Source organism: Natrix helvetica (genome assembly GCF_964273705.1).
Source record: "Natrix helvetica genome assembly, chromosome: 7".
Taxonomy (NCBI): domain Eukaryota; kingdom Metazoa; phylum Chordata; class Lepidosauria; order Squamata; family Natricidae; genus Natrix; species Natrix helvetica.
The window spans coordinates 2,471,457-2,499,412 of NC_138558.1; the positions used below are offsets into that span (position 1 = coordinate 2,471,457).

At 48.0% G+C, this 27,956-nt stretch overlaps 2 protein-coding genes across 2 annotated transcripts in view; both read right to left on the minus strand.

The window, feature by feature from the left end:
- LOC309395601 (CD209 antigen-like protein C) overlaps window positions 1–13,509 on the minus strand; it is a 34,436-nt gene extending 20,927 nt beyond the window's left edge. Inside the window, exon 1 of the mRNA XM_081960003.1 lies at window positions 13,482–13,509. The gene's annotated coding sequence lies outside the window, so the exon portion shown is untranslated. The remainder of the gene's footprint in view (window positions 1–13,481) is intronic.
- Window positions 13,510–14,179: 670 nt separating this feature from the next.
- The window catches only part of LOC309395772 (uncharacterized protein), a gene marked incomplete at its 3' end in the record, with an annotated part of 39,794 nt that continues 26,017 nt past the window's right edge, over window positions 14,180–27,956 (minus strand). The window contains exons 4-9 of the mRNA XM_081960305.1: window positions 23,725–23,841; window positions 21,501–21,599; window positions 20,947–21,033; window positions 16,844–16,995; window positions 15,498–15,613; window positions 14,180–14,384 (exon numbers count right to left, since the gene is read on the minus strand). Coding sequence (XP_081816431.1) covers window positions 14,180–14,384; window positions 15,498–15,613; window positions 16,844–16,995; window positions 20,947–21,033; window positions 21,501–21,599; window positions 23,725–23,841 — 776 coding nt within the window. The remainder of the gene's footprint in view (window positions 14,385–15,497; window positions 15,614–16,843; window positions 16,996–20,946; window positions 21,034–21,500; window positions 21,600–23,724; window positions 23,842–27,956) is intronic.

Consider the following 27,956-nt stretch of genomic DNA (forward strand, 5'->3'; position numbering starts at 1 on the left):
AAGTAGGCCCACAATACCTGACGGATTGAGAACTGATCCAAGAAATAGCAGAGGGGATGAATGAAGGAGAGGCAGCACAATGGATAGCGGAACTCCATGAAGAAGCAGCTCCTGAGTTAGATGACATAACGGGGTTCATCCAACTGATGCGGGCCCGATTTTACGATGTGGCCCAACAGGTAGATGCTGAAGACCAGATCCAGGAATTACGACAGGGGGGTCGGCCGGTCAAAGAATTAGTTTGGGAATTCCGGAGAATAGCTGGAAGACTACGTTACTGGCCAGAGAGACTATTGGTCTATACGTTCAAAAAGGCCTTAGATCCCAAACTGAAACAAGCTTGTGCCGTAAGGGGGACCCCAGATCGTATCCAAGAATGGTACACCACTGCAATCATACTGGACCACGAGATTAACACCTATCCAAAGCCAGGTACCAGAACCCCTGAAAAAAAACTGTTAGCCCACCGAACGCAGAGGCAGCAAACTGAAAAGCTCCCACCAACCCCGCGTTCCTGGGGCCCCAAAATAAAGTGCTACCGTTGTGGTCAGCTTGGCCACCGGGCATCTACATGCTGGGCTCCAGCCCCAGTTCCACAACCACGCCAACCACCTGCCAGCACAGTCAAGAAAACCCCCAGAAAACCCCCAGAAAAAAGTCGTCTGGCACAACAGCCAGCAGGGGCAGAGAGCGGAGCCACTGAAAACGCCCTGGCCACCTCAGAGGAGGAAGAGGAAGAAAACCCAGAAGACGACCCAATGGTGAGTGCACCTATCCGCCCCTTCCAAATAAAAGCCAAACTCCAAATACCGAAAACGGGGGTAGAAGGGGAAGTTGGGGTGATTATAGATACCGGCTGCACCCGATGCTTAATCAGCATGTCAATAGTGGAGCAACTAGGTATACGCACCAGACCCCTGAAACAACCCATTCCGTTTGAGCAAGTGGATGGAACCCTAATTGGGGGAGCTCCGGCTACAAAGATCACTGAGTTAGTAAAACTGGTGATAGGCCGCCACTATGAGTTCCTCAGATTCATCGTGGCCCCCGGAATGCAGGAGTCAGTTATCCTAGGGCTTGCATGGTTGGACAAGTGGGAACCTACCATAAAGTGGGAGGATGGTGTTAGAAAGGTGACTATTGGACTTGGGCCGTTTGGTGGAACCAAAAGGCCACCCAGGAACATTGGAACCTAACAGCCCAACCCATCCAGAACCTGCAGCAACCGCAGCAGACACTAAACTTCCGGGAATCCAACGAGTCCCAAAGATCTATTGGGATCTGGCGGAGGTGTTCAGTGAGGAAGACGGAAACTACCTTCCACCTCACCGCGCCACAGATTGTGTCATAGAGTTCAAACCTGGGGTAACCTTACCAAAGCCCAAAATGTACTCTATGACGCCTAAAGAGATGATAGAATTGAGGAAGTACATCAACACCAATTTGAAAAGAGGGTTTATTGAACCAGCAAAATCAAAAGTAGCGGCCCCAGTGCTCTTCAGGGAAAAGAAAGATGGGGGGGGGGTTCGCCTCTGTGTGGACTTACGAGCTTTGAATGCGGTATGCGAAAAGAATACCTATCCCCTCCCTCTCATGAAAGATATTTTGAACCACTTGGCTAAGGGCAAGATCTTCACCAAGCTGGATTTGAGAGAGGCGTATTACTGTATACGAATCCGGAAAGGGGATGAGTGGAAGACCGCTTTTAATACTCCCTTAGGCAGCTTCCAATATAAAGTCATGCCTTTCGGACTACAAGGAGCACCCGCAGTATTCATGCAGTACATAAATGAAGTGCTACACGACTACCTGTACCGCGGAGTACTCGTTTATTTAGATGACATCTTGATCTTCTCTGAGACCATGGAAGAACATGTGAAACTGGTACGGCAAGTCCTGAAAAAACTTCTAGCTGCCAAGCTTTATGCAAAATTGTCAAAGTGTGAATTCCACAAGACCTCGCTAGATTATCTGGGATATTGTATCTCCAATGAAGGAGTAGAAATGGACCCAGAAAAAGTGAAAGCGGTGTTAGATTGGAAACCTCCAAGCACTCGCAAACAATTACAAAGCTTCCTTGGATTTGCAAACTTTTATAGGCAGTTTATTCCAACCTTTGCTGAAATTGCCCTACCATTGACTGACCTATTAAGAACGGGGCCTTCTCCTACTAAACCAAAAGCAAACCAACCATTAAAATGGACAATCGACTGTCAAAAGGCTTTTGAGAAATTAAAACGGCTCTTTGCCCAAGAACCCATATTGCAACACCCCGATCCAGAGCGACCTTTCATAATCCAAACGGATGCCAGTGATGTCGCGATAGCCGCGGTGCTACTACAAAAGAATAAAGAAGGCCACCTCTTACCATGCGCTTACATCTCCAAGAAACTCACCACTACGGAAAGAAGGTGGCCCATTTGGGAGAAGGAGGCATTCGCGATCAGGTGGAGCATGCTCACCTGGAGGCATCTCCTGGAAGGGGGGATATACCGTTCGAGGTATGGACTGATCATAAAAACCTTGAAACTCTCCTTGCCCATCGAAAGTTATCCCCCAAACAGGTCCGTTGGGCCCAATATTTCCAAAGGTTCAAATTTGAAATTAAACACATCCCCGCAGGGAAGAACTTGTTAGCAGATGCACTGTCGAGAAAACCCCAGTTTGACAGTAAGAAGGAAGAAATTTTCCACCCCATCATATCTCCTTCTCACCAAAGGGCAGCTCAAGTCACCAGTCGAAGCCAAGATAAATTGAGAACCAAACTGAAAGCAGCCCTCCAGACAGACCCATGGTTCAACAACAACAAAGACATCCTAACGATTAATGATGGCGTAGCCTGGAAGGGATCCAAACTGTACGTCCCTGCAGAAATGAGATTGCAAGTGCTACAGCGGAGTCATGATGCGAAACTAGGAGGTCATTTCGGATTCCTGAAAACTCTCCACCTCGCTAGACGTCAATTTTGGTGGCCAAAGATGAGGTCGGATGTGGAAGATTATGTAAGAAGCTGTGCTACTTGTGCAACAATGAAAACCTGTCCGGGAAAGCCCCCTGGACTACTACAACAAGTGGCCAACCCTAGCCGACCATGGGAAGAGATAGCAATGGACTTCATTGTCGAACTTCCAGATAGCAGTGGTAATAAAGTAATCTGGACAGTTTTTTTTTTTTCCAAGCAAGCACACTTTATCGCTTGTTCAAGCCTACCATCCGCAAAGAAATTAGCGAAAATGTTTGTGAAACACATTTATCGCCTACATGGAGTTCCAAAAAGGATCATTTCAGATCGCGGAGTTCAATTCACCGCCAAGTTCTGGAGAGAATTCCTAAAATCGATCGGGTCCACGCAGGGACTCAGCTCAGCATTTCATCCCAGCACAAATGGGGCAGCAGAGAGGGCCAATGCGATGGTGGAACAGTATATCCGGTGTTATGTGGACTATCAGCAAGACAATTGGTCGGACTTGCTACCTTTCGCTGAAGTAGCATATAATAATGCGGTTCACAGCAGTACCGGATTAACTCCTTTCCAGATTACCAGTGGCATGGAATTCGTTCCCATGCCTGAACTACCTAAGGAACCTCCCTCATCCATGTCCCTGAATGAATGGCTGGAGGCACTAAAGAAGGGGTGGGAGAATACCAAAAAGGCGCTAACAGATGCGGCAGAAGCCTACAAGAAGCAAGCTGATAAACATCGTTCCCTACAACCCCCCTTTCGAGTGGGGGACAAAGTTTTTTGTCTACTAAATACATAAGATTAAAGATGCCTAGTAAGAAATTAGGTCCAAAATTTCTAGGTCCTTTCCCAATAGAAAAGATAATTAACCCAGTTACAGTTCGACTCAGCCTACCCAGACTCTTAGGGAAAATTTACCCGGTATTCCATTGTAGCTTATTGAAGCCGGTAAGGGAGTCTAGCACGAGACCATCCACCCAAACTCCACCTCCTCCCGTAGTGGTAGAAGGGGAAACACATTATGAAGTGAAAAAAATATTAGATTCCAGGCTGTATAGAGGTCGTTTACAATATTTAGTGCATTGGAAGGGATACCCTTTGTCAGAAGCTACGTGGGTGAAAAGTTGGGATCTGAAAGCAGATAAATTAGTGAAGCAATTCCATGAGAAATTCCCTGATAAGCCAAAGGGTCCCCCTGGGGGAGGAAGAGGTGGTTAAAATTTGATGGTTAACATTTATGTTATTCTCTTTTCAGGAAACGTTTTTCTCTTGAGGAGAGGCCGCCTGTCAGGCCTGTAATTCTGTTCCTTTTAGGATCTTTGGCCTGCCACATAATTAAAACATATATATATTATGCTGTTTCATTGGTATAGTAGTTGGGAGGGGGAATAGAAAGGAGTAGGATTGTGGAATGTATTGTTATGAATTTCTTAGAAGCTCAAGGTCGTCTTTTGTCTCTGCACCTCGACACCTGGCTGGAAGAAGAGGGGTGTACATGCCAGCGTGGAAGATGAAGATTGGACCATGTGATGAATTATGGGGTGTGGGGAAAAATGATGAACTTTTAACTGGGTGAATTCACCGGATGTACATTAGAGTTGAAATTCACCAGCTTAATGCCAACATGCCTGTCTTATTAAATTGGAGTTTTAAGGACTACTTTGCCTTGGACAATGATTTAATTCTGCATGATATTTGGAACGCTGACCCAGTTCCCATGTCACCTGGAGGAAAATGATTATCTAGACCCGCGCCAGTCTGGCTTCCGACCCGGGCATAGCACAGAGACGGCCTTGGTCGCACTGGTAGATGATCTCTGGAGGGCCAGGGATAGGGGTTATTCCTCTATCCTGGTCCTATTAGATCTCTCAGCGGCTTTTGATACCATCGACCATGGTATCCTATTGCACCGGCTGGAGGGGCTGGGGGTAAGGGGCACCGTTTTACGGTGGTTCTGCTCCTACCTCTCCGACCGGACGCAGCGCATGTTGGCAGGGGAGCAGAGGTTGACCCTGAGGCCGCTCACTTGTGGGGTGCCACAGGGGTCGATCCTCTCGCCTCCCCTGTTCAACACATATATGAAGCCGCTGGGTGAGATCATTCGTGGTTTTGGGGTGGGATATCATCTGTACGCTGATGATACACAGCTGTACATCTCCACCCCGAACCACCCCAACGAGGCCGTCGAAATGATGTCCCGGTGTTTGGAAGCCGTACGGGTCTGGATGGGTGACAACAGACTCAAGCTCAACCCCTCCAAGACAGAGTGGCTGTGGCTTCCGGCCCCCCGGTTCAACCAGATGATTCCATCTCTGGCCATTGGGGGCGAGCAACTGGCCCCCATGGAGCGGGCGCGCAATTTGGGCATCCTCCTGGATGCCCGGCTGTCCATGGATGACCATGTGGCAGCCGTGGCGAGGGGGGCGTTCCACCAGGTTCGCCTGGTGCGCCAAATGCGCCCCCTATTGGACCGGGATGCCCTTCGCACAGTCACCCACACGCTGGTGACGTCCCACCTAGACTACTGCAATGCTCTCTACATGGGGCTTCCCTTGAGATGCACCCGAAGACTACAGCTGGTCCAGAATGCGGCCGCGTGGGTGATTATGGGGAGTACCAGATACTCCCATATAACACCTCTCCTGCGCGAGCTGCACTGGCTCCCTGTGGTCTATCGGGTGCGTTTCAAGGTGTTGATCACCATCTTCAAAGCACTCCATGGCACAGGACCTAGCTACCTGCAGGATCGCATCCTGCCCCATACATCCCTACGACCAATTCGCTCTCACAGAGAGGGACTTCTCCGGGTGCCATCCACTAAGCAGTGCCAAAGGGCGGCGCCCAGGAGCAGGGCCTTCTCTGTGATGGGCCCAGCCCTCTGGAATGACCTCCCCCCCCCGACATTAGGATTACTACCGACCTCCGCTCCTTCTGTTCAAAACTCAAGACCCACCTTTTTCAACTAGCCGGCCTGGCTCAACCATAGTTCCATTTTAATCCTCCTGGCAATCTTTTAAACTTGTAATTTTATATTGGGGTATTTTAATTTTTAATCTTATTATTACTATTTCTATGTACTGTAATGATTGTTGTGTGATTTTTTACCTCCTCCGTGGAATGTTTAATTGTATAATATATGCTTTTTTATTTATTGTACGCCGCCCCGAGTCCCTTCGTGGAGAGGGAGCGGCTAACAAATCTAATAAATACAAATTCAATGTTTACTTTCCCTAACCACAGTCGTAAAAGCTCCAACCACTGGAAGCCACCGATCCGTAGTTGTTGATTGCATCATACTCTTCTGTCTGTTTCTGTGCACTACTGGTTTGCACCAATTCGGGTAAACCGGTAGTGGTAATTTGGGCTGGACCGCCAAACTGGTAGTGACTGTTGGCTGGCCACACCCCTGAAACGGTCACTCACTCAGATGCTTGTCCTGCCTCGCCTTCACCACATGCATCCACAGAACTGTCTCCTCCTACCTACACACAGGTAAGCATTCAAGCTAGCCTACTCCATTATCCCTGCTAGCCAGCGTCTCCCAAAGCTGCCACCATTAAAGCCGCGGCGGGGATGGGGCAGCCCAGCAAGCTTTGCAGCCACGTGGATACAAAGCTTGCCAGGCTGGGTGGACCCATCCCACCGGCCAGCGTCTCCCAAAGCTGCCGCCATTGTAGCCATGGCAAGGACGGGGACAGCCCAGCAAGTACATCGCCTAATAGCAAGGCCATCTGGCCTCTTGTCTGCTGTAGGTGGGAGGCAGGAAAAAAGGAAAATTGCCCCCATATTTTTCAACCATATTTGAAACGGATTAGCTAGCAGATTGTACAGAGTGAGAGGGATTGTCAGCTTTGAATGGAGTTTGAATTAAGGGCACAAGTCTTCGGGGTAGAAGAGAGGAGTTGCTGAGAGAGGCTAGCTGAGCAGTCCAAGTATGAAACATCCAGGGTTTGCTACTTGTATGCGTGAGAAGCTGTTCAGAGGGCGGGGGCAATACCGGAGGGATGAAAGGATTGGAAAAGCCCCTGGAAAAAAATTATTTGCGTCAGTTCCGAAGGGGATCCTGAAGAGATGGCAGAGGTATTCCTGTCTCCTTCAAGTCTTCCTTCAGCCACTAAAGGACTTAAAGAATGATATATTACAAGGGAGAAGAAGCTAATATTGTGTAATTTAGCATAATCTCAATACATTTTTTTAGATGTGTAAGTAAGATATATTTTGTCAAGATGATAAGGACAAAGAGGAAGCTGGCAGAGAAAAAGAAGTTGGCAAAATTTGGTTCCCATAATGCATTTATTAACACCAATGCAGCTGAGTTGGGAGATCTTATAATCCATTTCTACCATCTTGAATTAGTACAACCACACGTCCTTTGGGCTCATCTTACAAATAAAGGCTCTTCGGGTGCTACAAGGATCATCTTGCCAACAGCTCTTAATTGAGCAGTTAAAGTGGATGGCAATGCAGCGTTCTCTATTTCCACCATTGGGTTCACCTGTATTCCAGTACCTGTTAAAGGAACCACAATACTCATCAGTCTCAGTCTAGATATGTAGATCTAGAGATATAAATGTAGAGATCTAGGTCTAGATATAAATCGATCTAGATCTTTCTCCTAATCTCAGTCACAGTGGGTTATTGTTAGATTAAGGTTAGGGGTTTTATTTCACCTTGTCAGATCTGCAGCAGAAGTTGATCTAATAAAAGAGAACCTTTGTACTCAGGGTTGAAATGATGCTCTCTGAGCTTGATTGTTTTCTTGCAGGCATTTCATTGCCCATCTAGCTAACATCATCAGGGCTAATGTCATCACTGATGGTGTTACCTAGTTTGGGTAACGAAATGGCTGGAAGAAAAGAGCCAAGCTCACACAGCACCGTTTAGATCGGGTAATGGATAGGCACACACAGGCTAATGGTAACAACAGCTCTTTATTAAATGCAACAAGTGAGAACAATCCAGCGAAGGTTAAGTCTGACAGCAGCCCTTTTATAGGGAGCTGTCAGATCCTTCGATCAATGAGATTAAACCTCTGTTCCCACCGGAACAGAGGACCTTGGTGGAAACCACTATGGTTGAAGCAAGTATCTAACACCCCTCCCCTCTTAGATGGAATAATCCTACTCATTACATAGTCACGCAGGTAGGCGGGCTTTTGGGTAGCTCTGTCAGACCTGTGCAGTTCAGTCGGAGGGTGTTCTTTGGACAGGTTGGACGGACCTGTTTGCTCCGCAGCTCCGCTTGGTGGAAGCTCCTGGAACCTTACACAGGCCGCGGCTGGAGCTTCTAGAGCCGGTTTGCTCGCAGCTCGCTGCAGGCCTGCAACATAACCAGGTAAGTTTCCTGGTACCCTCAGGCTTGAGCTGCCTGTGGAAGGAGTGAGTGTTTGCTCCGTTTGGGTAGGGCTTTGGCTTATTCATGCACGAGTTACCTCTGGTTGTCTAATAGTGGAGTTGGAGAGGCGGCCACAGAGTTGGTCAATGTGCCTTCTGCAATTCCAACCATCCTCAAGCTCTACAAAATAAGAGTGAGGCCCGCTGATGCCTATCACTGTGGCAGGAATCCACAGAGTTCCCCCATCATAGTTGTGGCCGTTTACCAAGTCCCCTACGCTAAAATTCCTAATCTTGCTTGTGGAGTCAGGGGAAGATGAGGCAGAATACTTTGGGTGTGGCCGGTTTAAGTGGGACCTTAGCTGGCGACCCATGAGAAGCTCGGAGGAGCTTCTCCCTGTAGTGGCACTGGGTGTGATGTGCTGAATTAGCAAATAGTGGTCAACCCGTGTTTGCCAATCTCCCGGGCCCATCCTGGATAGAGCCTCTTTTGCAGATCTCACCATTCTCTCCGCCTGACCATTGGAGGCCAGATGGAATGGCGCAACCAGGGCATGTCTGATTCCCTGAGCTGATAGGAAAGTCTCAAATTGCATGGCTGTGAATTGGGGCCCGTTGTCAGAGACCAGGACATCGGGCAGGCCATGCGAGGAGAAAAGTCTCCGTAGTACCTTGATGACCGCTTCTGCCGTAATGGAGGTCATCAGGACTACCTCTAGCCATTTCGAGTAGGCATCCACAACTACGAGGAATGTCTGGCCATGAACTGGGCCAGCAAAATCAATGTGCACCCTAGACCACGGTGCTTGAGGTCACTTCCACTCCTTAGTGGGCGCCTCTGGGGGAGCTGGTCTGGATTGCTGGCACAGTGTGTAGGTAGCCACCCATTCTTAGATCTCCCTGTCCATGTTAGGCCACCACATGTAACTCCTAGCCAAAGACTTCATCCTGACAATTCCAGGATGCCCTACGTGTAAAGCCTCTAATACTGCAATGCGCAGTTTGGGTGGAACAACGACCCGGTCCCCCTAGAGTAAACAGCCATTTACAACAGATAACTCATCACGTTTACAATGGTACATTTTGAATTGAGACCCAACAGGCCCCTTGGGCTATCCCCTCCACACCCAGTTCAAAATTTGTTTGATGGTGGAGTCCTTTGCAGAGTGATGGGCAACGTCACTGGATGAGACAGGACCAGTCTCTAGGCAGTCAATGAGAAGTTCTGGCATCTCGGGGGTAGGGTCAGCAAGAAGTTCTGGCAGTGGGCAGTGGCTCAAGGTGTCGGCGTGCCCCAAAATGGAGCCTGGTCAGTGGATGAGATGGTAGAACTAGACAGCAAGGAGGATGGTCCATCTGGTCATCCGCGGTGATAATGACATAGGAGTAGGTCGGTTTCCAGCCAGTAAGCCCAGTAGCTGTTTGTTTGTTTGTTTGTTTGTTTGTTTGTTTGTTTGTTTGTTTGGATTTATATGCCGTCCTTCTCCAAAAGGACTCAGGGCAGCATACAACATTAAAAAAACACACATCCCAAAAGTTAAAAAAAACTTAAATACATATCCCCCAAAACAAACTGAATTTAAAAGACAACACATTTAAAATAAGTTAACATTAACAGGCCAGGCCGGCTTGCTGGAAAAGCCAGCTTTTTAGGGCACGTTGGAAAGACCGGAGGTCAGGGATTATGTGAAGCTCCGGGGGCAGCTCATTCCAGAGGGAAGGCGCTCCCACAGAGAAGGCTCTCCCCCTGGGGGTCACCAGCCGACACTGCTTGGCCGACGGCAACCTGAGGAGGCCAACTCTGTGGGATCGTACTGGACGGTGGGAGGCTACTGATGGCAGTAGGTGGTCTCGCAGGTACCCTGGGACTAAGCCATGGAGCGCTTTAAAGGTCATAATTAATACCTTGAATGGCACCCGGAAAACAACCGGCAACCAGTGCAGGCCGCCGAGAGGTCTAATAGGACCAGGACAGAGGAGCAGCCCCTGTCCCGGGCCCGCCAGAGATCATCGACCAACGCAACCAATGCTGTCTCTGTGCTGTACCCAGGCCTGAAACCGACTGGAACGGATCCAGGTAGACAGCTTCATCCAGGTACTGGGGAAGCTGACGTGCTACCACACTCTCGACAACCTTTGCTACAAAGTGAAGGTTGGAGACCGGATGATAGTTGGCTAAAGAAGCTGGGTCCAGGGAAGGCTTCTTAAGGAGGGGCCTCACCACCGCCTCCTTCAAGGCGGTGGGAAAGAACCCCTCTCTCAATGAAGCATTGGTAATCGCCTGGAGCCAGCCTCGTGTCACCTCCCGGGAAGCTGAAACTAACCAAGAGCGACACGGGTCCAGCACACAAGTGGCAGCAATGAGTCTCCCCATAATCTTGTCCATGCCTTCGGGGGTCACAGGGTCAAACCCATCCCAGATTGTCTCCTCAAGATTCATCCCCGTCGGCTCACCCGAATCTACCCAGTCAGAGTCCAAGCCTGTCCGGAACTGAGCGATTTTATCCTGCAGATACTGAACAAATTCTTCAGCCCTACCCTGCAAGGGGTCTTCCCCAGTTCCTTGGTTAAGTAAGGAGCGGGTCACCCTAAACAGGGCGGCTGGGCGGTTATCTGTGGACGCGATAAGAGCGGGAAAATATTGCCGTTTTGCCGCTTCTATCGCCACTAAGTAGGATTTAATATGAATTCTTACTAGTGTTCGATCAGATTTGGACCAGCTGGCCCTCCAGCCACTCTCTAGGCATCTTTTCCGGCGTTTCATCTCCCGGAGCTCCTCGGTAAACCAGGGAGCCATCCGGGATCGACACCGGGTCAGATGCCGCAAAGGCACAACGCGAGCCAAGGCCCCAGCGGCAGCCCTATCCCAGGCTTCCACTAGGGCCTCGGTTGCGTTGTGAACAAGGGATTCAGGAAAAGTCCCAAGCTCCATCAGGAACCTTTCGGGGTCCATCAGGTGCCTGGGGCGGAACCATCTAGTCGGTTCCGCCTCCCTGCAGTGAGGGGTAGCGGTATGGATGTCAAGCCTGATGAGCAAATGATCAGACCATGACAAGGGTTGAATAGAAATATCCCCTAAATCTAGATCATTCATCCACTGCCCAGAGACAAAAATCAGGTCGAGCGTGTGTCGCCCATTATGGGTGGGGTCTTGAATTAACTGAGTTAGGTCCATAGCTGTCATGGAAGCCATGAACTCCCGAGCTGACTCGGATGTCTCGCCAATGGAAGGCAGATTGAAATCCCCCAGGACCATGAGCCTGGGAAAATCAACTGCCAATCCAGCTAATACATCCAGCAGCTCCGGCAGGGCCGATGAAACGTAGCAGGGAGACAAGTACGTAACAAAAAGGCCCACCTGAGCTCCAAGGCCCCACTTCACAAAGAGGGACTCACACCCACCTATCTGAGGCATAGTGACCTCCTGAGGTCTGAGACTTTCCCTGATAACCACCGCCGCCCCCCCCGCCCCTGCCCTGGGCTCTCGGCTGGTGAAACGCCCGGAAGCTTGGTGGGCATAGTTCGCTAAGGGGCACACCCCCCTCATGGCCCAACCAGGTCTCCGTAATGCACGCCAGGTCCGCTCCACCCTCTTGTATGAGGTCGTGAATGAGGGGAGCCTTATGTACCATGGACCTGGCGTTAAGCGACACCAGCCAGAGACCAGGGTCCTGTAAACCCGAGCACCCAGGGGTTCGAGAAGGGCGATGAGGGTCGGAACGCGCGATCGCTCTTAAACAGCAAACCTGCATCCTCCGAACATCATTTGGCCCTCAGCCCCCACCATATCTGCCTCTCCCACAAACAGTAGAGATGGTGAACCCCCCAATGGAACGGCTTAGCGTCTTCCCCAGAATCCCAACCCTTCCCAGCCCTCCCAACCCACGCCCATTAGTTAGCTCTGGCCTGTGCCCTGGCAGACTCCCCCCCAAGCCTGTCTGAGCCATCCGAATCAAACCCCCCCCCTTAAAATTTGGTTTAAAAGCCCCTGTAAAAAAACCCTAAGAAATCTCTTCTTCGCATGCCACCTCTCGGGACCTCTTGTGGTCCATAATGAGTTCGAAATCATGGCAGTATAGGTACTCATGGAACCTTTTTACTCTGGCCACTGCAGCCAAAGCCTCACAGTCTAGCTGGCTGTAGTTCCGCTCGACAGCGGACAAGGTCCTAGAGTAAAAGGCTATGGGAGTCTCGGTTCCGTTGGGCATGTGGTGGCTGAGGATGGCTCTGACGCCAAACGGTGAAGCGTCGCAGGTCAACACCAGTGGCAGGGGCTGGCTGTACTGTACCAGGAAAGTGTCTGCCAAGATAAGTCTTTTTGCTGCTGCAAATGCGGTGGCTTCGGCTCTGCCCCAGGATCACTTAGCGTTCTTAGCCAGGAGACAGTGTAAGGGCTTTCTGTTTAAGAAAGACGCTGTAGAAATTAAAGAGCCCGAGGAATTCCTATAGCTCAGTTTGATTGCGAGGTGTAGGGTTGTCCTGAATTGCTTTAATTTTTTTGAGGTCAGGTGAATCCCAGAGCCGTCAATTAGATACCCTAGGAATTCAACCGTTGGCATGTTAATTTGGCATTTTTCTTTCTTAAGACGGAGGCCCTTGTCTCTAATTCGAGCCAAAACAGTCCGTACACATTTGAAAAGTTGGGCCTCATTTGCAGCCAATATCAAGATATCGTCGAAATAGGGGACGACTCCTGGAATCCACTGCAAAAGCCATTCCATGACGCTTTGGAGCAGTCCAGGGGCGATACTAACACCAAATTGCAGGCGGTGACATTTGAATGCACCCCTGTGCGTCACAATGGTTTGGGCCTCCGCCGTAGTGCCATCTACAGGCAATTGTTGGTATGCCTGCGCCATGTCCAATTTAGCGAATACTTTGCCGGGGGCTAATAATGTAATAGGTGCTGTACAATTGGTACAGGGTAAGCGCTTTGTTGTAACGTTTTATTGATCGTGCATTTGTAGTCCGTGCAGATGCGGACAGACCCATCAGGTTTGACAGGTGTCACTATAGGGGTCTCCCAGCATGCGTGATCAACGGCTCTAGGATTCCCTGGCCTACGAGCTTGTCAATTTCCAGAACTATTTTGGTGCGGAGAGTGAAAGGTACTCTCCTGGGTTTTAGCCTTATGGGGCCTATGTTGGAGTCCAAATTAAAAGAGATTGGAGTCCCCACATACTTACCCAGACTGGTGCTGAATACGTCCTCGAACTCCTTAAAGATTGCTTCAGCGCTTTTGTCTTTCAAGGTGATGATACCGGTCACTTCTAGGCCCAGGGCTTCAAACTAGTCAAGCCCCAGGAGGCTCTGCAGGTCACCACTGACCACTGTCACTGGGAGCTGGCCGCTGTATTTCTTGAATTGCACCCGGAAGGTGCCCTGGCCCACAATGGGGACTCAGTTCCCCTGGTAATCGCAAAGGTGGATGTTAGGGGTGCATAGATGCTGCTTCTTCAGGCTAGGGATAGCCCGCTTGAGCGTAGACCATGGCATGATGGTCAGTGATGACCCCATGTCAATCTCCATCTCACATGGAGAGCCCTCAATGAGGACTGTGACCTTCAGCTTTTTTGGCCGCCTAGTGCGTACTTGGCCGATTGAGGTGTGGTAGGTGACTCTGGTGTTGCCCTCTGAGTGCCGTGGTGGCTTCTGCCATGTCCCTTGGTTGGGCCTCTGCTGGCGGTTAGCTCAGCTTCTTGGCTGCCAGGTCATCGTGGGGTGCTCGCTTCTGCACACCTTGGCAATGTGCCCTTTTCATTCACAGCGCTGGCAGGTAGTGTTGCGGAAACGGCAAGCCAATCCTCTGCAGCTAGCGCAAGGTGGGAATCATTGTTCGAATTTGCGCACTGGCTTGGCACGGCTACTGCGCATGCGGCAGCTGTCAACTTCTTGTTGCAGAGCTCTCAGCCTTTGCAGCCTCGTGGTGAACGCATGTATTCTTCATCGCGTCTTGTGGAGTGTTTTGACACTGCAGTGTCTCTGTGGACTTGACGGCAGATTCTGATGCCTTGGCCTCGTCAAAGGCAATTGGTAGAGTGAGATTTGACTTGGCAAGTAACCTCCACTGTAAATTAATGTCCCGAACACTGCAAATTATGCGGTCAAGAATGAGTTTGTCAAGGACTCGGAACTCGCACTACGCTGCAGCCTTTTGTAGCGCCGCAATATACTCGTTGATTGATTCGCCTTCCACTGGTTGCGAATGTTAAATTCATGCCGGCAAACGTGCTTAAATGGCTTGGGAGTATAGTGGGTCCTCAGCGTCTGCTGGAGCACGGACGAAGCAACCAATTGTAGCAACATTGGTTCTGACAGGTCTTTGGCAGTTTCGAACACTTCCCACCACAGTAACATGTTCTTCTTGCGGCCTTCAGAAAGGCCCATGAGGTCGTTGGCCTCGAGGAAACAGTCAAGCTGTAGTATATATGAGTCCCAGTGCTCGGTGACTGGGTCATACAAAGTCAGTGGGGCATGCATGGCCATTTTGTGTCCTGAGGGCGTTTTGAGTTTGCCGCTCAAAAATGGCTGCTCGAAGCCACGCTGAGCTCTGGGCTGGATGTACTTACTGGATTGCTACGCTCTTTTTGTTTCGCATAGTTGCCTTCCAATCCCATCCTCGTCGCCAGTGTTAGATTGGGTAATGGATAGGCACACACAGGCTTAATAGTAACAACAGCTCTTTATTAAATGCAACAAGTGAGAACAATCCAGTGAAGGTTGAGTCTGACAGCAGTTCTTTTATAGGGAGCTGTCAGATCCTTCGACCAATGAGATTAAACCTCTGTTCCCGCCAGAACAGAGAACCTTGGTGGAAACCACTATGGTTGAAGCAAGTATCTAACAGCACCAAGGACCCTTCAGAAGAGGATCTGTTCTCAGAAAGCATGTGGCCTGCTGCAGCCTCTGGAAATCATTTCAGGATGAGGGCCCCTCTACACTGGATTTCCTTTCCAATCTTCCCCAGGGCAGGGAAATGTCAGCCTCTGGTTAGTGGTGGATTTATTTACCAAATCGGCCTTGCAAAGGCTTAGCTCAGGAAACAGCCCACTTCTTTCTGGACAATGCTTCTAGATGCAAAGGGTCAGCCAATCATGTCCCTTTGGACCCAGGATAGAACCGGGAGCAACCCACCTCTGGTGGTAGGCATGACAGCCTGATGCACAACTTGTCACATAATTAGATTTTGTTTCAAAACTTACAGAGCTCCTGCTCGATATCCAGCTGTCCATAAGAGTTGATTGTTAATACTAGTGTTCTTATAAAGTCCAATCCAATAGTCCACTTTATTTTTAATTGACATTTCATCTATAAAGCCCTTCAGGAGAGAAAATTAGATTATGTAGGTAGATAGGTAGGTAGGTAGGTAGGTAGGTAGGTAGGTAGGTAGGTGGGTGGGTGGGTGGGTGGGTGGGTGGGTGGGTGGATGGATGGATAGATGCATGGATGGATGGACGGATGAGATAGACAGTGGGAGAGAAGGAAAGGGGAGAGGGGAGAGAGTTAATATAAAGTTGATTACAAATTAAGGTTTAAGGGGGGGGACATATGTGGCCCCTGATTCCCTCTGACCCCACTAAGGACTGACTGAGCCTCTCCCCTTCCCAACCAGCAGTGTTTCTGAAGCTTCAGGGGCTCTGAGCATCTATGGGTACAAAGCAAAGGTACACTGGGGAGCTACGACAACTTGCCACAGTTCATATTTTTTAAATTCGTTTTAAATAATTGAATTGTCCCACACAACATTTCTCGTGGCAAGTTGGCCATGGCGAGTTGTCCTATGATGAGGTGGCTGTGGCAAGTTGTCATATTCCACTACAGGGAACGGTCCTTTGATGGAAGAGGAACTCTCCCTGGGTTTCCAGAACACAAGGATGAGGATATGAGGAAGGGGTTTCAGATACTTTCTACCTTCCCTTCCCTTTTTTGTTTCCCTTCCCATCACTCTGCTTTTCTTTCCTTTCCCCTTTCCTGCTCCTCCCCTTCTCTCCCTCCCTCCTCCCTCCCTTCCATCCTCCCTCCCTCCCTTCCATCCTTCCTTCTTGTCCCTTCCACCTCCCTCCCTCCTTTCTCCCTCCCTCCCTCCCCCCCATATTTTCTTTTGTTCTGCACAATATGCAGCGCAGCTCCCCCTTTTCTTTGCACCCCAGGAGGAAGGAGCGGGCTCTTCTCATCCTTTCAAAACAAGAGTTCCTCTGTCAAGCAGTTTGTCTCTTTTTTCCACTTCCCAGTAAAGTCTCTGCCTTCTTCCCTCTTGGGTCCTAACCAGGCCTGATCAAGGATACCCCCTGCCCACTTTCTCTCTTGCCCTTATCACTCTGCCTGCCAACACAGAGAAGCGGTTCCATAAACATTCAGCATCTATTCCTTCCTTCTGCCTCTTTTACTCTCCCTTGCTCTCCTTCTCCTGTGTTAGGAATCCAGGCAGTGTCCTAGTTGCACACATTTCCAATCACCAAGCAACTTATTTTCATTCTGGAAAAGTAATTGACACTTTTTCATGAAGCAGCCATTTTAGAAAAATGGTGACACATATGCCTGTACTCACTTGGTCTTCACCATATCTACAGGAAACCAAATCTGCAGTATGCCTCCCTAAACAGTCATCACGAGCAGCATACCAATTTTTTCGTGTTGTAGAAAAGTAATAGAGATTTCTATCGAAAGCTTGCCAGCCTGGAAGCATTTCAGTAAGAATTTCTTTGAACCAGTGGAGAAAACAAAAGGATGACATTAGTTAGTTCAAAAATCTTATAAGGATGTTCTAATTTTTAAAATTAATTCACCATTGAAAGTTAATTGTGTACTTCTGTTGGAGCACAGTGCTCTCCCTAAAATTTCAGGAAGTAGTTCAAAACTGTTTTCTGTATTTTTTATTGGCCGCTTATCTCATGGTTCAAGGAGACTCTGAATGGCCCTGCGGTTCATTGTCCTTCCATGAGGCACTGTTCAATTATTTTACTTTTTATAAGAATAAGAATAAATCAAAAACTGCAGCACCTCCTGAACACCATCGGCATTGACAAAATGGCCATCGGTCAATTGCAAAAGGCAGCTTGACTGCCAACAGCTTACATCCTGCGCTGATTTCTTTCACACCATCAAATGAGCACATCTGCCTATCCCAAGTCCTTCGGAAGGACTCAACAGGAGGATAAGAATGCCAAATCTAATCTGAACATCTGGCTCACTGTGCAACAAACCAATAATAATAATGATGATAATAACAACAACAAAATTTTCTCACCCTGAACAATTTTTCAGGATTATTAAATATTTGCTAATACTGCAAGCTCTGTGGCAGGTTGGAAACAAGCTCTCCAGATTGACGTCAGGGATGGAGGCCTTCTTTCATTGACCGCTCTGAAGCCGGGGCAACCAGATCAAGTTTGGAGCAGGAGCAATGTATAGATAGAGTGTTGGGACAGGGAGAGTGTCCGACTCAAGGGTAAAGGAATCTAAATTTGGAGCTTAATTATTTTCCCGGAGCTTAAAAGTAGCAACTAATTGATACATGGAATACGGCAGTGACGTGCGGTTGGTTTAAGGCTGGTGAGGCACTGACACAGTGGTGGGTTTCAAATATTTTTAGATTTGTGGACTTCAACTCCCAGAATTCCACATGCTCAGTTCCGATTTAAAACAACAGCATTTGTTTTTCTCCTTTGCAAAATAAATTTCCTTTTTTCATTTTTTTTCTCCCTTCCCCTCCTTCCTCCCTCTCTCTCTTCCTCCCCCTCTCTCAAACACACACAAACACACACACACACGCACACAGAAGTTGGATTGGACTATCTCTCCTACCCCCTTCCCCCTCTCACTCACCCTCAAACAAACACACACACACAAAAGTTGGATTGGATATCTTTCCCAGTGGCTTGAAAGCAGCTCCTCTGCCATCCCCCCCCCCATTCCCCTGCTGCCTTCCCCAGATACCTCCACCATTGCAAATGCAGCCTGCTGTCAGGGTGGAAAATGCCTGGAACGCAATAAAGCCCACCCAGTCACCTCCTGCTGGCAGGCTGGGGTGAGAGGAGAGGCAGAGAAGCTGGAGGGGAGCCGATCCGAGCCTTCCAAAAGAAAGAGGCTGGGGGAAAGTGTGTGTGCTACAGCATGGCTCTTTGCCTGGTTTCCGTGGATGACACTGCTTAACTGTTAAAAAAAGCCTCTAAAAAAGCGCCCTCTACTATGGGGCAGGAGAACTGCTGCCTCAACTACGTCAGGAATTTTTAGGCTTTTAACCCTTGCTTAACTCTGTTCGAGTGATCATAAAATGCCTAAAGTCAGACTAGAGGAGGCATGCTTTTTTAGAGGCTTTTTTTAACAGTTAAGCAGAGTCATCCACGGTGAGGCAGCAACTAGCTCAGCTTTTTCCTTTTACATTTTTTTTTCTTTTCATGATGAGAGCGGTGAGGATGTGCCTCACTTGCCTCACCTGACTGCACGTCACTGGAATATGGAGCAGCGGGGACGGTGTCTGCCCAAGAAGACTTTGGTTAATATAATTGGAATTGGAGAAGTCTAAAAGAACAAAAGGGAAAGACTCGGAGGAAAAAGAACAAATTTTCTATGTGGATTTAGAGTTTTTGGTTTCTGGAAATTTTGACAAGTTATTGATTTGGTCGTATTGTGGAATCGCAAAAGCCATCTACTGAGGAAAGAAAGTACAGCAACAAAGCCCAGCGGCAAAACCTGACCTTGACCACAGGAAAGATAAGTGGAATATACTAAGAATTTTTAAGGAGTTTATGGTCCTTCCCTATTGTTTGACTTTGGTTTTTTTATGGCTGAGAAAGAAAGTAAAAACAATTTTTTTTAGGTGGACTGGTCTACTTTGGGACTGGATATTAAAAATGGAAAAAATGGAAACAAGAAGAGGGTCTTAATTAATTGTGGTAAAATATAAAGGTATTAGAATAGAATAGAACAAAACAGAATAGAATAGCAGAGTGGGAAGGGACCTTGGAGGTCTTCTAGTCCAACCTCCTGCCTAGGCAGGAAACCCTATACCATTCCAGACAAATGGTTTTCCAACATCTTCTTAAAGACTTCCAGTGTTGGAGCATTCACAACTTCTGGAGGCAAGGAGTTCCACTGATTAATGGTTCTCACTGTGAGGAAATTTCTCCTCAGTTTTAAGTTGCTTTTCTCCTTGATTAGTTTCCACCCATTGCTCCCTGTCCTGCCTTCAGATGCTTTGGAGAATAGCTTCACTCCTCTTCTTTGTAGCAGCCCCTGAGATATTAGAACACTGCTATCATGTCTCCCTTAGTCCTTCTTTTCATCAAACTAGCCGTGCCCAGTTCCTGCAACCGTTCTTCATATGTTTTAGTCTCCAGTCCCCTAATCCTCTTTGTTGCTCTTCTCTGCACTCTTTCTAGAGTCTCCACATCTTTTTTACATCGTGGCGACCAGAACTGGATGCCGTATTCCAAGTGTGGCCTTACCAAAGCATTATAAAGTGGTATTAACACTTCACGTGATCTTGATCCTATCCCTCTGTTTATGCAGCCTAGAACCGTGTTGGCTTTTTTGGCAGCTGCTGCACAAGGCTGGCTCATATTTAAATGGTTGTCCCCTAGGATTCCAAGATCCCTCTCACATTAAAAGTTTGTTAAATTTTAACATGGAGTGTGGAATGAATGAAGAACTACTTGAAATGTTGAAAGGTGCAGGAAATAGAATAGGAACTAGCAAAGAGGAACACAACTGGGAAGCAAAAAGTTAATATTGTAAAAAAAAAGTTGAAAATAAAAACCAGTTAGACAATTCTATCGAGATTTACAGAAGCACAGAAAGAACAAAGAGGGAAAAAAGGAACAATTCAAAAACAAAGAGAGAAATAGTGGGAAGCGAAAAAGAGAAAACTTGGGGAGGGTTATTCAAACAATCTATCGAAAAGTGATAGAAAAGATGCAGAAGAAAAGACATAATACATATAAAAAGAAAAAAAGGGGAAAAGGAATATAAGAACATGGGATAAAAGGACAATTGATGAAAAGTGGAACATTAAAATGAATAAGAAATGAACTAAGAGAAAATGGTTAGAAAAGGAGGAAGGGAAAGAAGGGATATATTAGTAGAATAAAATGGAATATGTTAATACTGCTAATGATATGTAGCTAATGAAGATGTGAGAAAATTATATTAAAATTAATAATTGTGGATAACTAGGTAAAATGCTTATTATAAGAAAATTGAATTTTAGGATATATGCTACCTACAGAAAATAGTGTAACAGATGGAAAATGAAATGATAAATTTGGTTTACTTCTGAAGGGGCAAATAATGATATTGTTTAAATGTTAAGAAAAACATAAGTTTAAGATGGAAAATATGGGAAGAAAATAACATGGCTAAAATTGGAAATTGTAATATGATGTAATATGAATTATGTACCGGTATATGAGAGAATGTAAAAGGGGAAAATCCGGGCAACACTTTGTTTACAAAAGAATTTAAAATTTGTAACAAAAAAAAAAACTTTGCTTGAAAAAAAACTTACTAGTTATTTGGAAGCATCAGGTATCATAAATTTTGGTTAGATGTTTGAAATTAAAGATTATAGACCACTTTGAGATTCCAGAAATGCTTCAAGAAAGGGCATTTCCAATTGCTTATTCTACAGGATTGCAGACTTGATTAACTTACTCAGTTCGTTTTCTAGCTCTTGGTTCTTTCTGGTCCAGTTCAACAGATGCAGTGTAAGGAGATGAACCGCAGCAAGAATTTCCAAGTCTAAAAACATACAGCAATTCAAATCAAGAGATGTGAAGTAAAAATCTACAGTAAGTATCAAATCATGTCCCAATTCTTTTAGATTTGAGGTGATTAAGGAGACCACGAGAAAAGAAGATGTGATCCTGGAAGATTTTGAATGAAGGACAATTAACGAACATGAGATCCGCAAAGTCTTCGTCCATAATTATCCCTCTACATTTAGACCTTTCAGGATGATCTCTTTTAACAGGCAGATGGGGGTGGGAGCCGACCTCAGAAAATGTTGAATTTATTAAGTTGGCAGCTCATACAACGGAGGGACCATGTTTCCGTGAATTCTTGACTCAGGGCCATGTGCAACAGGATGTTACTCCAGTCTCTCAACTGGATGTAACCTAGTTGCACCTTCTCGAGCCTGATCTTAAAAGCTGCCCCGTTGCATTGCAATCAAGCAGCTGTTTCTGAACTGCTGGCTCCTTGCTTACCACTCTTGCCATATAAACGTGGATCGTATTCCAGAGCAAATTGGCGAATTGAAGCCACTGCCAGTATAAGGTTCCGACTCTTAGTCACTTTGGTTCTGCCTGTAGCAGAGAAAGAAGAGAAAGTCGGGTGTTAATCTCCCATCCCAATGGTTACAACTGAATATACTATTATTTTGATTATTATTATCTGTGACAACCTGGTGATCAACGCCTCACGGTCTGCCCTGCAGAAGAGGTTGGCTCTCGACATGTGCAGCAACTTCCCTCTGTTTTTCCAGAGGTTTAAAGAAAAAAACCTCTTGAAGAGAATAATTCTGAGAACTTGTCCCCTCATTGCCCAATGTTGGCTTGATGACAGGTAGTCTTTGAATTGCTGTTAAAACAATCTGCGGAAAGTCTTGCCTCCAAAAGCTTTGAATGCTCCAACACTGGAACTTTCTAGGTGGGGGAAGCGCAGGGAAGTCGTGCGCAGGTGTGCCAACATCCATAATTCTATGTGCACAGTCCGTTCCTGAACTTCTGGGTTTCCCGTAGGCCCATTTTTCGCCCTCTGGAGGCTTCAGAAGGCTCACCTGAAGCCTCCATAGGGTGAAAAATGGCCAAAGATGAAGGCCAAAGTCAGCTGCAGCTGACAGGGCAAAGCCTTCCATGCCCTAACAAATGGCTGCACGTGCCATAGGTTCACCATTACGGGTATAGGGTTTTCGGACTGAAGTGGAGGGGTTGGACTGGACTAGAAGACCTCCAAGGTCCCCTCTTCTAACTCTGTTGTTCTGTAATATACTTTCTGTTACGACCATAACAGAGCCCAACATTTCTGTTGGTAAGTGAATCACTGTAGTTGTTAAATTGGTAACATGGTTGTTAAGTGGATCTGGCTTCTCCATCAACTTTATCAGAACGTTAGAAAAGGTAATCACATGACACCCCCCTGGACACTACAACCGTCATAAATATGAGCCAGTTGCCAATCATTTTGAGCACGCAACCATGACGAGGCTGCAATGGTCATAAGTGAGAAAATGTGCTGCTGTAACTTCAAACTGTCACTAAATGAATCCTTGTAAGTCAAGGACAACCTGAATTTTATCTAATACATTTGTATCCAACATTCAGGGTGGATGCAACTCTTGAAAAGCCAAATGATGGAACATAAGAATAGTACAATGAAAATCCAGTGCCAAAGGTGCTTTTTCCACCTGGAAGGTCCAAGAAACTGGACTTTCTTGGTGTTTCCTTTGAAGATGTTCCGCTTCTCCTCCTCTTCTCGTTCTCTTCTTCAGAAACTGAAGAAGCTTCTTGCTCTTCTGGTGGCATCAACCATCCCTTTTAACACTGTGGTCGTGGGTCTTTGATGGTGTCTCTCCATTTTCTGGGTCCGCCTCGTGTTCTTTGACCTTCTCCTCTTTTTGTATATGCCATGTAAGGTATGGAATCCCACGACATCCTCTCCAAGTGAGCAAACCACTCTTTTTGCTGGGTTTTTTTAATGTAGCTTAAGACTGGTTCTGTGCCAATTCTCTTACGGTCTCATTTCTGATTTTATCTCTTCTGGTAACTCCAGCAGATTTTCCCAAACCTCAAATTTCTGTGGTGACTCACTTTTGTTTATCTTTTATTGTAAGTGTCCATGTTTGGCACTGGTAACATAGAGTGGGGACGAATCTGCATTGGATGAGATGCCTCTTTGGGCTCATCACTACTGCCTTATGGTGTTATGCTGTGATATTATTAGCCACCTCAGTTAGGATGCTTTTCAAAAGAGAAATTGTGTCATTCTAGTTGGTACAAGTGTCAGAGGATTTGGGATGTTGATTTACAAAGAAGTTGAAAAGAAGTTACTAAAATATCACCAAAACTATTTTTCCCTAAGCAGGCAAAGCAGAGCCAATAAAGTTTTCCTGAGTGAGAGTGAGAGAAACCTAATGGCCTAATTCATTGAAATCGAATGATAGCAATAAAGGAGAACATTTGCAGCTGAGGGTTGAAATGAGAGGTCCTTAGTGCTCTCTGAGCTTGGTTGTTTCCTTGAAGACATTTTTTGACCTAACTAAGTAACATCATCAGCGCTACTAAGAAGTGGGGTTTGCTCTCGGTTTATACTCAAAGCACTAGAATACAGAGTCTTTTGGGTGTGGGAGAAAAATCAGTGCTCCTGTTGAACCAAATTCAATAGAACCTTCAAACAAAGCCTTTCTCAATCTCTTGTAGGAAGATAACTTACACAGATTGAACATCAGCACAGCAAGAGCAAAGAAGACCGGAACCAGTATTATAGTTATTGCTTTGCCTTGACCTGAATCCAGGTAGTCATGGAATCGCTCGGAAAAATTCTTTGGTGCTGAAAGAAGACAAATGGGTCATTTAATCAATTGTGAGGCTGACCCTTTCTTTCCCCTGACCCCTCCTCTTTCCTGCAAGGTGGTCTCATGCCTTCCAGGCACAGACCCCTCCATTTGTCCTTGCAATTAGACCCCTGAAACAATCTTTCTATGGAATCGAGTCGTTTGGGAGAACACATTCTCTGGACTTAACCTCAATGGAGACGTTATGGAAAAGGAGGCAACATCTGCAACGCTTTCTAGAAAGTGGTAGGAAATCAGAAGAGTATAAGCAACCTACTTGTAGGTTTGGGAGGTAGTTTGGGAGGTGGTTTGGGAGCCATTTTATCTTCTTAGTCCAAATGAACATTCATCCTATATTGTAGTTTTTAGAATATGACGCAGGTTAATTAAAAAAAACACAAGTTTATTCAAAAATGCAGTATACCTCTTCCCCTGGAGTTTTATCTTGTGCATCTTTAAAAACCCAGAACTGAAGAATCTAGAGCTCTGCATGGACCACCCAACCCATATGCAGCTGGGTCCTCAGTCTGCAAAGTATCTTAACTGGCCTTGTAGTGATCCTTGGACTAGTTTGCTCTGGCTGATTACTGACCGTAGAGCCTTTCCTGCAAAACCGTAACTTTCCCTCCCGTTATCTAACATGTGAAAAAGAGAATGGCTGCTAGGACCTCCGTCTTCCTTCTCCTTGATCCAAATGGGAGAAAATGTTTAGGATCCTTAGATCACCACAATGAAGAGACTGAAAAGAAACTCTAAACATTTGGACTGAATGTTTCAAGTCGAGCTGTCTGTGCTGCATTCAAAATGAAAGGCATTTTCTGCTCCAAGTACACCCTAACTAATTTGACAGCCTTCCTAATGCTAGCTGGGCAACTCAGAGGAGTTTGTATCCTAATCACCCAGAAGGTTGAAAAAAGCGAGTCCAAAGCTCAAACTTGTAAGCGCAGGGAGAGCCAATCCCCCATGGGCAGAGCAGCACATATCTGCACCTGCCTTATGACCTCCTCTCCTCCTCTTTATCCAAAGCGAGATGCAGCTATCGGAGAAAACTCCACGGTGGCCCAGGGCCAAGGAGCCCCATTTTAAAGGCAGAGGAAGGGGGAAAACCTAGCGAGGGCGGGGCCACTACCTGCTTCTCCAGCGCTGAGTCCTTAATGCTGATGGGGGATGCACCCTTTGAAGCAAGCGCTTTCTCGCATCTGCAGCCTTCCAGCTTATAGACGCCGGCAGGCCAGGCACTCTGCTCACTTTTGAAATTGAATGGCATGTTCTGGTACAGGGTGAACCATTTGTCATGCCAGCGGTTGGTCATTTTGCACAGTCCATATCAAAAACATCATACAATAACAATTAAAAATTATTAAATGGATAAATACATAAATAAGAGGAGGATAAAATAGACAGAACTGTAATTGCTAAATAAATAATTTAAAATATACAAAATTTAAAACCCCAGTGTCCTATAAAATTAAGTCCCCTAAAAAACCAGTAGAAAATATATATGCCAGGAGGTAGACGTTAAGAATTATGCCAGGCCAGCCAGTCGGAACATGTGTGTCTTCAGTTTCTGCCGGAAGGAGCGGAAGTCAGTGGTGGTTCTAATGTCGGGGGGGAGGTCATTCCAGAGGGTTGGGCCCATCACAGAGAAGGCCCTACTCCTTGGTGTCGCCCGTTGGCATTGCCTAGTGGACGGCACCAGGAGAAGGCCCTCCCTGTGAGAGCGAATTGGCCGCAGGGATGTATGTGGGAGGATGCGATCCCGCAGGTAACTAGGCCCTATGCCATGGAGCGCTTTAAAGATGGTGGTCAAAACCTTGAAACGCACCCGAAAGACCACAGGTAGCCAGTGCAGCTCGCGCAGGAGCGGTGTTACGTGGGAGTACCTAGTACTCCCCATGACTGCCCGCGCGGCTGCGTTCTGGACTAGCTGCAGTCTTCGTGCGCGTCCCAAGGGAAGCCCCAAGTGAGCCAACATGGCAAGGTACAAGGTGTGCCCTTCATTGTAGCACACGCATTTCTGCATGGTGCCTCCACAGCGCTGATGGGGAACTGATCAGATCAATGGGGGGAAGAAGCCCCTGCCATCACAGCGTGTCATCAAAGAGCGGCACTGCTTCTCCGTACAGGCGAGGCGAAGCCTGACGGAGCCCAGAGCCATTAGCCTTTTTGCGGTGGTGCATGCCACTGCAAAGCCTCACGCCAGTGCGCTCCTCCATCCTGGTGGGGATTGTCACCACCTCGGGCACTATTGGAGTCCAGGGCTGTAGGTGTGTTTTTTTGTTTCAGCCGGCAGATGCTCCAAGCGTTTCAGACCGCACAGGGGTGCTGGCGGAACATGGCTATGAAGCTTGCCACCACTAGAGGCATGAGCAAAGGCTGGGAGGGGGTGCAACACATGGGCGGCTCCTCACAGTTCCTCGGCTGAGTCCGCTGCCCTGAGCTGGCAGATGGAGGCACTGCAGGGGGCGGCTGGGAGCGTGCTAACCTTGCCCTTCCCGCCACCACTGCCCTCTCCTCCCACTGCCCTCTTCTTCCACCGAAGAGGCAGTTCTGTAGATGCATGTGGCGAAGGTGAGGCAGGGCAACCGGGAACCAGTTCGGGGGCATGGCTAGCCAGCCGTCACCACTGGTTCGGCAACCCATGCCCAATTACCACTACTGGTTCTCCTGAACCGGTCCAAACCAGGAGCAACCCACCGCTGGCCCACTCGCAATGGAGAGAAGTTTGTCCAATGGGATGGCCAACCCGCGTTTGGAGGCTTGCAGGAGCTATCAAGTATAATTGATTGGGGAGGAGCTTCCTGGGGGAATGGCGGTTTGCCTCTGAGCTCCGTATGCCTACGGGGCTCTTTGATGGGGCAGGGATGCTGCCGGCCCTCTTTTCCATCTTGAGGGCCGGGAATCCAGTTAACGACCACCCTGGCTTTTTCTAGGACCCAAGCTGGTCCTCCAGGGTGGTCGGACAGCCAGGGAGAGGGAGGTGAACGTGCCGGCTGGAGTTGGAGGCTGGCGGTATGGGTCAGGAGCCGGAAGCGGCGAAGGCCCGAGCGGCGGTGGAACGGCGATGGCCCGAGCGGCCCGAGCGGCCCGAGCGGCGGAGGAATGGCGAAGGGAGCGGCGGCGGCGACCCGAGCAACCCGAGTGGCAACGGCGCTCAGCCCGGCGACCCAAGCGGCAACGGCGACCGGAGACGCCGAATGCCAAATTTCCGGCCGCTGCGAGTTACGAACCAACGGGGAGCCTGGCGAGGGCCGTATGAGGGCCGTGTGAGGGCTGAGCGAGGCCCGAGGCGCCGGAGACCGACGGAAGGCCGGCGGGAGGATCGTAGGCCGGCCAGAGCAGCGCTCGGGCCTGGAGCAGCGGCTGGGGGTCGCCGAGCATGCGGAGGGCCACTTGTGGTGGAGGCAGGCCATGACGGGGACGAGACGCTGGAGGTTTGCGCTGGAGGTTTGGCAGGAGGAGGGAGGCCTGTGGCACTGGGGGCAGGGCAGGGACCAGGGGTTGCCCTGGTGACTGGCAGGAGGCTTAACGCCAGGTTTGGCAGAGGATTCATCGGCCTCCTGCCAGCTGCCTGCTTGGCTGTATCCATCCGCTCCTCGCTGACTATTCACCAACTATCTGCCCTTGTTTACTATCTGGCTGTGTCCATCCGCTCCCTGCTGACTGTCTGTGCGCGCCTGTTGGACTACCCCCCTACCATCTTTACCCCTGCCGTTTTACTATCCATCTGCCCCCTCCGTTTTATTATCCATCTGCCTCCTCCGCTCACTACCAACTACCAACTATGGGCTATCTGCCCCTTACCACCCACCACTGACTGCCTCCCAGTCTCCATCTTTAGACCATCTGACCAGCTTACCATCCCTCCCATCTAGGATGTGGACTATTGGCACTTGTTAACCTCTTTTCGCATGGAACCCTGGCTTGCTAATTTATGCTAACATCGACAGCACCCAGTAACGAGCTTTGGCCCTGCTGCAGTTATAAGTTCATCATATATCTGAGGTCAGACCTGCTCCTACTGCGGGAGTCCCCCCTCTCGCAGGTATGGCCCTCCGCCCTTTCAAGGGCCCACCTTGATGACGGATTCATTAATCCAGAGAGGTGGAGG